This window comes from Phaenicophaeus curvirostris, chromosome 1 (assembly GCF_032191515.1).
Source record: "Phaenicophaeus curvirostris isolate KB17595 chromosome 1, BPBGC_Pcur_1.0, whole genome shotgun sequence".
NCBI classification, from domain to species: domain Eukaryota; kingdom Metazoa; phylum Chordata; class Aves; order Cuculiformes; family Cuculidae; genus Phaenicophaeus; species Phaenicophaeus curvirostris.
The window spans coordinates 83,956,519-83,968,211 of NC_091392.1; the positions used below are offsets into that span (position 1 = coordinate 83,956,519).

Sequence of the window (11,693 nt, forward strand, 5' to 3'; positions counted from 1 at the left end):
GTGCCATGTTGGAACAGGTCCGGAGGAGGGCCTGGAGAAGAGAAGGCTCTGAGGAGACCTTCCAGGGACCTTCCAGTACGTGAAAGGGCTACAGGAAAGCTGGGGAGGGACTGTTCACAAAGGCTTGTAGTGATAGGACAAAGGGGAATGAAGAGGGGCAGTTTTAGACTAGACATAAGGAGGAACTTCTTTAAAATGAGAGCAGCGAGGCCCTGGCACAGGTTGCCCAGGGAAGCTGTGGCTGCCCCATCCCTGGAGGTGTTCAAGGCCAGGTTGGATGGGGCCTTGGGCAGCCTGATCCAGTGGGAGGTGTCCCTGCTCATGGCAGGGGGTGTAACTGGATGATCTTTAAGGTCCCTTCCAACCTGAACTATTCTATGATTCTATGATTTCTCCTTACAAGGAACACAGCCCCTCCTAACATGGTCCTTGCACCTCTCCCTTATTTTTTACTTTTCTTTATGTTGGTTTATAGGACAAAGAAGCAGACAAACCACCAGCTCTCACTTTATGTGTAACACAGGCCTTGGAATTTCACCTAATGTCTCTTTTAACAGCTGCCATTAACTTTAAAAAAAATTATTATTAAACGACATTTCAAAAAAAACTATCGTGGCCTTTATTTGAAGACCTTGAAAGATAGTCTGTGGTTTCCATTGAGAGATAGCTAGGATAACCATCCTCATTTTTGACTATACTAAGTTCCTATTCTACCCTGAACATGCCTAAATATAACCTGCAGCTGTCAATTCTCAGTGTGCCTTTCTCTCCAGGTTACAGTGCTACCAGTGCTCTGGATTTTCTGTAGTGTAACTGAGAGATTCTGGTTTAGTAAGACCAGAGTAATGTCTCAAAATGCCACTTGTAAGGCGTTTTCTGACCTTCCTAATTCATTCTGTTATTTTGCTCTGGATAACCTCCAAGCTTTCAATGCATTAAAAAAAACGTGTGGGCATCTGCACTGCTGGCGGGCATTGCAGCTTCAGGCTTTGCTGGGCTTCCGACTTGGCATTGTCAGTCACAGGTGACAATGACTCTTCTAGTGGTTGCCAATGAGGTTCCTGCTCTCAGAAGCTTGTCCTTCCCCCCAGCTGCACAGGAGCCAGCTATTACACACCTGCCGAGTATCTTTGGATACAGCAGGCAGTACAAAAAGCTTCTGCGAGTCTTGCTCCAGAGCAGCAGCTTTTGGTAGTGAGGGGACCAGTATTGACACCAAAGATCCCTTGGAGCTCGCCTTCCTGAGTCTCAGGTGGTTTCTCCCTCTGTTCAGGCTGCTTGTTCATAGCCATGAAGCTACACAGCAGGCTTGATGCCACAGAGCGGCGTGCAAGGAGCACAGCCAGAAGACAGCTGTTGGCACTAAAAATACTTATTTATTTGTAACGCATCAAAACCGAAGAGGAAATGATACAGGCAAAAACTGCTTCCGCCAGCAGTTACATTCTGCCCATTGTCACTCTTATATGCCCCCACAGGTCAGGCAACTGATAGGAATTTGTGGATCAACAGGGACAGCATGGTGGTCCAGATCCCAGGGAGACTCCACTGGCATTACTGAGCATCTTATCTTGAGTATGTTCAGCTGGCTTGTGTTGATCTGAAGGACTCCTCCATGTTAGTTACTGATCTTGCCGTTTTCAGATTTTATCATCAGTATTTTTATGATCCCTGATGCAAATATTAAACAACACAGCTCTTGCAGAGAGGAACACACAGTGATTGCTGCTTCTTTTTTCAACAATTAACTTTTGCCATTTGCAGGCACTGTTCTCTTCTCTCTGATGACCAATGACAGGACCCAAGGGAATTGCAGGAAGACCTGTCAGCAGAGGTTTAGGTTGGATATTAGGAAAAAGGTTCTTCACTCAGAGGGTGATGGAGCACTGGAACAGCTCTCTGGGGAAGCAGTCATGGTGACAAGCCTGACAATAATCAACAAACATTTGGACAACGTCCTCAGCCACATGGTGTGAATGTTGGGGCTGTCCTGTGCAGGGACAGGAGTTGAACTCAATGATCCTTGTGGGTCCCTTACAATTCAGGACATTCTATGATTCTATTATTTTTTTACAAATTTCTTGGTTAATTAAATCTGCACCAGTGCTTTTATCAACCAAACATTTAATTTCATCAGAGAATGAATTCTTTTTTCCTTCTTAAAACTTTTTTTTTAAAACATAATAAATCATTCATGTTTTTCCCTTGTCGAAGCCTTTGTTAGCCAACTCGTAATAACTTCACACTCTCTTATCTATGATTATTACTATGGAACCATCTAATGTTGGTGCCATCTCGCTTTCTCTATGTGAATACTGACACAACACACTCTTCCAAGACCTTGCTATTTCTCTAGTATGCCAAGATTTTAAACAGTTTCCTCCATTAGACCAGGTGCCTCCTCAGTCAAATCTTTTTTGATTCCGAGATGCAAATTTTCTTGGCTACTGATCTGAAAATCCTTATGTTGAACAGATGCTGTTAAAACCTTCCTTAGTTTGCAAATAGATTAGGCAGTTGTTTACCACCTCACATGCTATGAATACACTGCTATTTTTCTTTCTGTATACAAACTAGCTTCTCTGTATCAAAGAACCTCCATCAAAAATCTTCTCTCTCAACAGTTCTACCTAAGTCCATTCAGGAGGAGCCTAGGCTGTTGCTAGTATTTCTTGGTTTTCAGTGTATTTTGGAAAAAACTCCTTCCAAGTGCTGTTAGCACTTTCAGCAATCCAGTTTTTCCAGATTATTTTGAACACTCCTTATCACCTTCTATGCTTCATAAATTCTCACTGTTACTGGGTGCCATATACCTCCTTTCCATCCACACCTTCCTTCTGGTTTTTTTTTTTTCCCCCTGTTGGTTATGTACAAGATGTGTGTTACCTTTGAATCCCCTGTTAGGCAAGAAGTGTGTTTCATCACGTCTATCTTTTTCACAACAGAACGACAGATGTTCTCAATCTTGTAAACTTCTAGCAGTGAAATTTCTATTAAAAATTTTATTGTAGCTTTCCTCTGGAGAGTCGTATTTCTCCAGCTGCTCGATTAGTGATGTTTAACCCATAACTACCTCTGTTTGAGGATTTACCATTTTGAAGTACCAATTTTGCCTACATATTTGCCCAACTTTACAATTAAACATACATGTAAATGTCTTACTGAAACACCTGCCTCATAGGCATTAACCAAATGTACCTATATATATCTACAAATTCACACCTACACACATTTAACTATTGTATACTTGCTTACAGCATGTACACATACTGATGTGTATCTTTACACACATTTATTTACAGTCAAGCAAACACTCATCTATATAGAATTTAATTTTCCTTGAAGCTGGAGAAGAGGCATTTCCAAAAATATATGCATGTCACCTGTAACCCATCATCCCAGCGAACAGCTGAGGGTGTCAGTGTTGCCCTCCCAAGAAGAAGACACATTTTCCTGTGAGTCCACCTCTGAACAGTCACTCAGCTTCTCTCACAAGGGCAACTCTACCCCTCCTGTGTTGACCAATAGTTCTGTTAATATATGGACAGGGCTGGATCTCTGGAGCAGGATGTGTCAAGGGACTGGAGACAAAGGTGGGTGGTTGACACAAGGGTTTCCTCTATTCTGAAGTCCTTAGAAGCTACTCAGACTTTGGTTTAGCTGGAGGAAAAAAAAAAAAAAAAGAAGTAAGATGAAGGAAGACCAAAGTGGTTCAAAACACCACCTTATGCTGCTTTCCAGAAATTAGTCTCCAGTTCATCCACTCCCCACCTCTCCCTCCAGGATTCTGGGATACCCTGACCTCCATCTCTCCCAAGCAGGGCTGCAGGGGAGAGGAAGGTGCTCCTTGCTGTATCTCACCCAGTATGGAAGTGGCTCAGCATTTCAAACACCTACCTGCTTTTCTCCTGAGCACAATGAAAAGGACAACGATGAAAATGATGGTAGCAATGAAACCCCCCACCAATCCTTCCGATTCCATTTGCTCTGCAGAGGAAAAAGAGAATCAGTGGCGACAGGCTGGCTGAAGCAGCTGAACAGCCAGCAAGTCACAGTTAAACAAGCTTTCCCAGCAACTGACAGTGTCAGGTACACAGATGTGACACGACACATACAAGCTAAAACCACACAGTCCCAGGGCCAGTTACACTGGCAGGACTGAACTGTTTTAACTTGTTAAAGTGCAGTATTCCCTGCTGGATCAGGAGGAGATACAGGAGAAATCTCCCATCAGCATGGAGAATAAGAGTTTTAACAGCTCCAATGGGGGGAAGGATTTTTTGCTATAGTTCTTAAGCAGCATTGGTCTCCAGTTGAACATCAAGTCCAGCTAGGAGTCTAACTCCTTAGGACATGGATATTTTCTTGTGCCTGTCCAGTGGCGTCCAGCCCACGTGCTACGAACTTTTGCTCTGTTGTTCCACTTTTGGTCATAAAATATTTTTCTCTGAAGCAAATGAGATAATTCTTCTCCAAAAGCTTAAAGGATTGAAATAAAAGCTGAGGAAGTGAAAGGGATCGGGAAGAGGAGGATAGAGAGGGTGGGTATGAAAGGACATCAGAAGGAAAGTATGGAGAAACAGGCAGATATGGTGTAACTTAGAGGTTTTGATCTACGTGGTGGGTAGGTGAGGTGGAAGGAGGTCTGGGTAGGATGAAGAAATTGTCCCTCTGACCCTGACACCTACCTGGTGCCTTAAGATGGGCACTCACAGAGATGGGCTCTGCCAGGGCCACATGTGAAACATGACAGCTGTAGATGGCTGGTGCCTGCGCTGTGGCTGAGCTGATGCTCAGGTAGGAGGTGATGCTGTATGTGCCATCTTGGCTTCGCTGGTGGCTGGAGAACTGTATGTTTGAGAGAGGGATTTCCGTGTCATCTTCAGGAGTCTTCTGTGTCCAGCTTACTGAGACATCCAGGGGATAATAGCCAGCAATGACGCAGGTCAGAGTTGCCATCATGTGCCCCTCAAATGACACCACTGCCGGAGTGACATGAACTCTTGGAGGCTCTGGAGGAGATAAACAAGGAATTGACTTATTATTAGCAGAGTAGAAAAAAGTCCCTGTCCACAGGGAGAGAAGACAAGCTCTCTGTGACTATGAATATTGGGAAGTGATGGGATATGGGTGTAGAGGAAAGTTTCAGTGCCTGGGGACGCGGTACTCCTGTTGTCCCCAGGCATTTCCTTTCCTCACCTGCCACATGCAGCTGGATGAGGAGCTGGGTCTGGTGCAGCGGGGTGGACACCAGGCAGATGTACGTCCCTTCATCTTCCACGCTCACGTCTTGCAGGCTAAGTGATGCGTCTCCACTCCCCAGCAGTTCAGCTACATCCACATGGACTTTTGGCTGTACTTCTGGGCCTGAGCTCCCCTCCTGGTACTGGAAGAGGCTATGGCTGCTGCCTTGGTGCTGCCTCCTCCACTCCAGGGAGGACAGTGAAGAGCTGGGAGCCAACTCAAAGTGGCAGTCAAGGGTGACTGTGCTGCCAAGATGTGTGCGCAAGGAAGTGCTGTGTGATGACAACTGAAATTCAACTAGAAACAGAAACACAGGCAAGCAGAGAGTTGAGCAGATGTGGTTAAGGAAGGTACCCTTGGGTGGGAAGGGTTGGCAGTGAACTCCCCACCCAGAGAAGCAGGAGGAGGCACAGGCACCCTGCTCGATGCCCCAGGGCCATGTGGACTGAGAAGATGAAGGAAGCCAGCCCAGTGGCGTTAGTGGGGCAGGGGGACAGGTGGACCCCAAGTGCATGTCATGGTCTTGAAGATGCTGGTCATCCTCAGTGGCTGGGGTAAGGGAAACCCTGAGAGGAGGCATGGTGGGGGGCAATCTGCATGATCCCTTTTTCCGTAAGCACCAGCACCTGACAGCCCTTCAGGTCCCTGTATGAGGTGGGGACTCCTAGGAGGCAAGCTCCTGTCATGTTCCTCAGTGCTAGGGGAGTACCCTGGGGCCACCTGGTCACCTGTGGTCAGAAACGTCCCCTCCTCGCTCATGGGAATCTTCAGCTTTGGGTGCAGTGTTGCAATGTCGTCCTGGCTGCTGCAGTGAGGTCCTCTGAGCATCAGGGTGATGCTGATCCCACTGGAGAGCTGCAGGGTGGCCGTGAACCAGGAGGCATGGCAGGGCCCCTTGCCAGCCTGCTGCAAGCTGTACACGGAGATCTCGCAGTTCACCTCCTCATCACAGTCTGCATGCAGCAGGGACTCCGCGTGTGGGATGGATACAGAGTGCGCTGTGGGGATAGAGGAAAAATTTTAACTGCCTGAGTCCAAAAGAGGAAAGAAAGTGCAAGGTGATGAGACGCACATTTCGGAGAAGCATCATGCACTGGGGAGTCAGTCAGAGCCCAGAAATACCAAGCTAGGCTTAATAGAAAAAGGCCTGCAGAGAATATGAGAGGTTTGTCATGACGGTCTTCTATCCCTCAGTCTGTTGGTTCTATTCTATCCTGCCAGGCTGCACAGAGTTCGAGCTGGGCAAAGGAAGCCCAGGAAAGGAAAGGAGAACAAACAGAACAGATTCCATTTAGCTAGCTCAAGAAAGCAAGCCATGTATGTGAAATGCCCAGTAAAGATGTGCAATGTTTATTCCTTTTAGGTCTGAAACCAGAAACAAAGGGAACACCGAAGCATCCCAGGTTAGGAAAGAAAGGGTGGCAGGAAGACAGGAGTGGCTGGATGTAGAGACACACCATATCTGTGCCTTTGATCACAGCATGGGCTTAAGCATAGGTGTAAGCATGCTAGTGACCTATATGCTTTCCATGGACGTCACTGGAAATTAATTCCATGTCTGCATTGCCTGACAGTAGCCTGGCTGTAGTGTGCTTGAACTCACTAATGCCCAGTCCATCCAAACCATTCGCAGGAGAGCTTGGACCCAGGCCAATGGATCCTGCCAGGCCTTCACCTTCCTCACTGAAAATATCTCAGAGCCTTGAATAAGCTTGTACAGAAGCAGGTGCTCACAGCTAAGCACGGTAGGCAGCGAACAAGACCACAGTGAAGTACAGGCTCAGCCCTTTCCTTGACTGTGTTTGCAAAGTTACCCCTGAAGCAAGGGATACAGAGGCTGGACTGCAGGCTGGCACCCAAAAAGGAGGTAGGGAGAGCCAAGCTACATACAGCTGGCTTTCCGAGCAGGATGACTCTGCTTCCTGCCCACCTGCCACCATGCTTCCTGCTAGCAAAAAACACCCCCATGGCTAAAGACGTGAATGGGCTTTACAGGAGCGATAATACTGTGTAGTGGAATAATTACAGGGCTGTTTCTGACAAAGTATTTCCTCAGAGACAGGCAATCTAAGATACCCCAGCAGGAGAGAGGTGCCTCAACAGGGTGTGCTAACATCTTCCACAAAGCTCCTTTCTTGATGTTCCAGTTGCTCCGTTCAGGAAATTGTGCACAAAACCTTACTGGCCATTCAGAAGTTGTGTAAACTTAGTTAAATAAAGATCTTGTAGAGGCCCAGTGCATGTAAGTGGCCAAAACCCCAGTGGCAGCCCTCCCACCCCAGCTCTCCCACTCACCTGAGGCTTCAAAGACAATGGGAGAAGAGGAAGCAGGATTTTTCTGTGGGACTTTATACTCAGTTATTTCATCTAAGTTCTGACCATCTCTGAAGCTGATGTTCCTCAGCACAAGGGTAGCAGAAGGCCCAGAGGATGAGCTCCCAAAGGCACGCGGCACGGCTTTTGCACCTTCTTCCAAGTAGGAGCAGCCCAGGGCGATATCCGCTCTGCGAAACAGAGGCGCTGGTGTAGGAGCTTTTGCCGGTCCTTTAGGGAGAGAAAAGAACCAGTTGAATGTGTGAACCCCACTATAAACGAAGAAGAAGGTGTGGGTTCCTCTGGGATGGGGGATAGGTAATGGGGCCAGCTGGGGGCTGACTGCCCCTTTGGGGTTGTTCTCCCAGCCTTGCTGGCGTCAGACCCCTCCGGCCCCGCGCAGCTGTCCTCTGGCAACAGCACTGCCCTTCAGGAAGGCCCTAGTTTAACTGAGAAACCTTCAGCGAAGGGGTGGGGAGGCGGGAGCGCAGCTGGAGCCCCGACCCCATCTCTCACCTGCAGCCAGGAGCAGCAGAGCCCTGCACAGCATCTCCAGCCTCCCGGCCATCCTCCAGCCCCCCAAGCCCTGAAATCCCCGAACGCAGCCCCCGTGCCGGCTGCAGGCTGTGCTTCGTTTCACTTTCACTCTGGCGAAGCAGAAGGAGAAACCAAAACCAAGCCTTAAACGGTTTCGTCTTGTTTAACTGCACACAGGAAACTGGAGGCAGTAGGGAAGTGGAACGCGATTGGCTGGGATTGAGGAACATCGCAATACCTGTGTCTGAACCACATTTGCTGGGTCCTTCCTAACGGCAATGTTGTATCAGCCTTTTTGTGGGCAAACTCATCCCCTCCAGACTGGCTGAGCAGCCTCTGAAAGCAGTCCCATCTCTGCCTGCTTGCTTTCCTTCTTTCGACAGCTTTATCTTCAGAGACTGAAGCTGGTTTGTTCCTCCCCCTGCCCCACGGATCCTTCTTTAACTGTGTAGAAGCTGGTTTGCTCTGGGACTGCAGCCGGCCAGCTGGCGTGTGGTGCCACCACCAGCCACCAAGTTAGCCCCAGCTTTGGAAAGGAACATCACAGGAAGAAATTAAGCCATGAGAAAGGAATTGGATGAGCTCTGATGATATTTTAAATACTGCCTTTACCCTCACCCCCCCCATCTTTCAGACACACGGAGAGACAACAGTTGCTTCTCTGCTGGTTTGCCCCTCTCTTCACAGTCTTGCCAACCCTGCAGTAACACAGCTTGTCCTTATAGCCTGCGATAATCATGGATACCATGATAACCCCCAGCCTCAGCTCTTGCAGGACGACTTCCTGACACCCAGCCCAAGAAGCACCTTGTGCTGGCCAGATACGGGTTCTTCATACAGACTTGCATCCTCTCTCACCACTTCAGTCCTTCTTGGAAAAGCCTTACAAAGAACGTTAATTCTTCCTCCTGAAGTTATATGCAGAGGAGCCCTGAGCTTTCAGATGTGGCCAGGCTCTCTGACTAGCTCTCTCACTGCCTCACCAGGTGGCCAAGTAGGCCAATGGCATCTTGGCTTGTATCAGAAACTGTGTGACCAGCAGGTCCAGGGAGGTTATTCTCCCTCTGTACTCGGCACTGGTGAGACCGCTCCTCGAATCCTGTGTTCAGTTCTGGGCCCCTCACCACAAGAAGGATGTTGAGGCTCTGGAGCGAGTCCAGAGAAGAGCAACAAAGCTGGTGAAGGGGCTGGAGAACAGGCCTTATGAGGAACGGCTGAGAGAGCTGGTGTTGTTTAGCCTGGAGAAGAGGAGGCTGAGGGGAGACCTCATTGCTCTCTATAACTACCTGAAAGGAGGTTGTAGAGAGGAGGGTGCTGGCCTCTTCTCCAATGTGATAGGGGACAGGACAAGAGGGAATGGCCTCAAGCTCTGCCAGGGGAGGTTTAGGCTGAACATTAGGAAGAAATTTTTCACGGAAAGGGTCATTGGGCACTGGCAGAGGCTGCCCAGGGAGGTGGTTGAGTCACCTTCCCTGGAGGTGTTTGGTGTGGGGGGGGGCAGATGAGGTGCTAAGGGCCATGGTTTAGTTTTTGATAGGAATGGTTGGACTCGGTGATCCAGTGGGTCTCTTCCAACCTGGTGATTCTATGATTCTATGAATGTCACACACCTACCAGCACACCCTGTGAGTCCCTACACCCCCACTTCGATCAGAGATGCATTCATCTCTCCCCCCAGGCCCTGCATGTTATTATCTGGCATTATCTGTGCTCTCAGAGGGCACCCAAATTTTCCCGTCGGCCAATGAAGCAGGGCACAAGCATCTGTGCAACTCTTTCACTCCAGGCAAATGCAGCCGTGGTGTCTGCTAAGACAAGGCTCCTTTCTCTGATTTGTTTCTCTGCCCACTCCAGTGCAGCCAAAACTGCATTTCAGCAGATTTTCCCATTAGCCGCTTACGCAGAGGAGCTGGGGGAGGTCTGCAGCCTGTGCTGTGGCTGTGAAACTAGTTGTGGGCCGTTGCCTGCAGAGACATTCAGACATAGCAGCTGTGATAGACTTGGTTTTGACACAGAATCACTAGGTTGGAAAAAACCCACAGAGTCATCGAGTCCAACCATTCCTATCAATCACTAAACCATGCCCCTCAGCACCTCATCCACCCATCTTTTAAACACCTCCAGGGATGGTGACTCAACCACATCCCTGGGCAGCCTGTGCCAGTGCCCTGCTCTAGAGCCTCTGTTTTACAGAGCAGTAAGCTATTCTCTTGAATCAAATCCTTCCAGATGTCTGCTAAATCTGGGACTTTTCCATTCTCCAGAGCTGCAATCCACTGCACGCTGGATCAGCCTGCCTAAATCAAACAGCTCTGGTAAAACTTTGTGTAACTTTCTAAGCTATCTAGTAAATACAACTTTGCTGTGTAGGTATCGTGTTCAGGAGAGCCATTCAGTGATGCTGTACCTGCTGGGAGAGGTCTGTGTATCTGTTTTGTACGCAGGGAGACGAAAATCAGTCAAATAACAATATGATAAGAGATAGGGACATATTGATGGGCAGCAGCCTATACAACAAGGGGAAGGAATATACTGATTGTGATGAGAGAAGCAGTAGCGGGTAGTATGGGTAGCCAAAGGGCTAAGGGAAATGGGTGAGGGCAGGGAGGTAGATGCCTACGCACTACAGGGAATCTCAGGTGATGCTGTGGAATCAGAGAAGTGATGGTGGGAGGAGACCTCTGGAGGTCTCTGATCCAACCTCTGGCTCAATCAGGTCACCTTGAATTTGCCCAACCAAGTCTGGAAACCCTCCAAGGGTGCAGATACTGCCATGTTTCTGGGTACCTCTTCCAGTGTTGCATTACCTTTCTGATTAAAAAAAAATAATTCCAGAAATTTAACTTGACCCTCCCTAGCTTCAACTTGTTGCATCACCTGCTACTATTGAGAAGACTTTGGCTCCTTTATCTTTGTAACAACCTTCCAGATATTGGTAGGGAAGAAATATGGGCAACTAACATGGGGTGTAAAGCAGATGTCATGCAAGTGACAGAAATATAGTAGAATAGCAGTCCTCCCTGGTATTAAAATGTTCTGCTGTTCAGGACTGCAAGAAAGGAAGATAAAAACAGTGCATTAGCATCAAGTGAATGATGTTATGCATTATTTAAATGAAACTCAGAAAGTTAAAGGAAACTTTTCTCTGGTGCAGCTCCAAGTCAGCTGTAAACCGCTCAAGTTCATGACTAGATACATAGGGAGACAGCTAATATTAGAAGAGGTAAATCACAGTAAGAACTGTGCTACCATGGGGAAAGTAACTTCAGAGTTATGGACCAGAGAATAATCTCTCATGATCATAATGAGCCTTAGGCCTATAATTCTCAATATGACAAATGACAAATTCCTTCTCAAAACCATCACTGAACCTATAACAGATTCGTTAGCTGTAAATAGCAATAAAGTCATGGAGCAGGTGGTCATCAAAAATAAATTTGGAGCATGTGGTCATAATTTCCTTACATATAAAATAAGTAGGAAGCTAAATAAGAATAGGTCTATACTCTACGTGCAGGTTTTGTTTCAAAAGAAATTAAAACTCAAGGAATTAAGAAGACTCGTTAACGTGGACTATAGTGGTAAGGAAACTGAAGGCT

At 47.6% G+C, this 11,693-nt stretch overlaps 2 protein-coding genes across 2 annotated transcripts in view; one reads left to right on the forward strand and one right to left on the reverse strand.

Annotated features, from left to right (window-relative positions):
• Nucleotides 1–669: 669 nt before the first annotated feature.
• Nucleotides 670–8,212, reverse strand: TAPBPL (TAP binding protein like). Its single transcript, XM_069866229.1, has 7 exons — nucleotides 8,074–8,212; nucleotides 7,540–7,788; nucleotides 5,973–6,242; nucleotides 5,200–5,541; nucleotides 4,689–5,012; nucleotides 3,898–3,987; nucleotides 670–3,660 (listed from the first exon to the last, which is right to left on the reverse strand). The coding sequence occupies exons 1-7, from the start codon at nucleotides 8,123–8,125 to the stop codon at nucleotides 3,641–3,643; spliced, it is 1,347 nt and encodes a 448-aa protein (XP_069722330.1). The 5' UTR covers nucleotides 8,126–8,212; the 3' UTR covers nucleotides 670–3,640.
• A 2,486-nt stretch (nucleotides 8,213–10,698) lies between these two features.
• KPNA1 (karyopherin subunit alpha 1) overlaps nucleotides 10,699–11,693 on the forward strand; it is a 77,957-nt gene continuing 76,962 nt past the window's right edge. The window contains exon 1 of the mRNA XM_069866344.1: nucleotides 10,699–10,706. The gene's annotated coding sequence lies outside the window, so the exon portion shown is untranslated. The remainder of the gene's footprint in view (nucleotides 10,707–11,693) is intronic.

Bases quoted from the DNA above. Each gene is read 5' to 3' on its own strand.
- TAPBPL (XM_069866229.1), bottom strand. From the start codon at position 8,125: ATGGCCGGGAGGCTGGAGATGCTGTGCAGGGCTCTGCTGCTCCTGGCT. The intron at 7,789-8,073 runs GTGAGAGATGGG...CTCTCCCTAAAG, and splicing joins TCTGCTGCTCCTGGCTGCAG to GACCGGCAAAAGCTCCTACA. The intron at 6,243-7,539 runs GTGAGTGGGAGA...CTATCCCCACAG, and splicing joins CATTGTCTTTGAAGCCTCAG to CGCACTCTGTATCCATCCCA.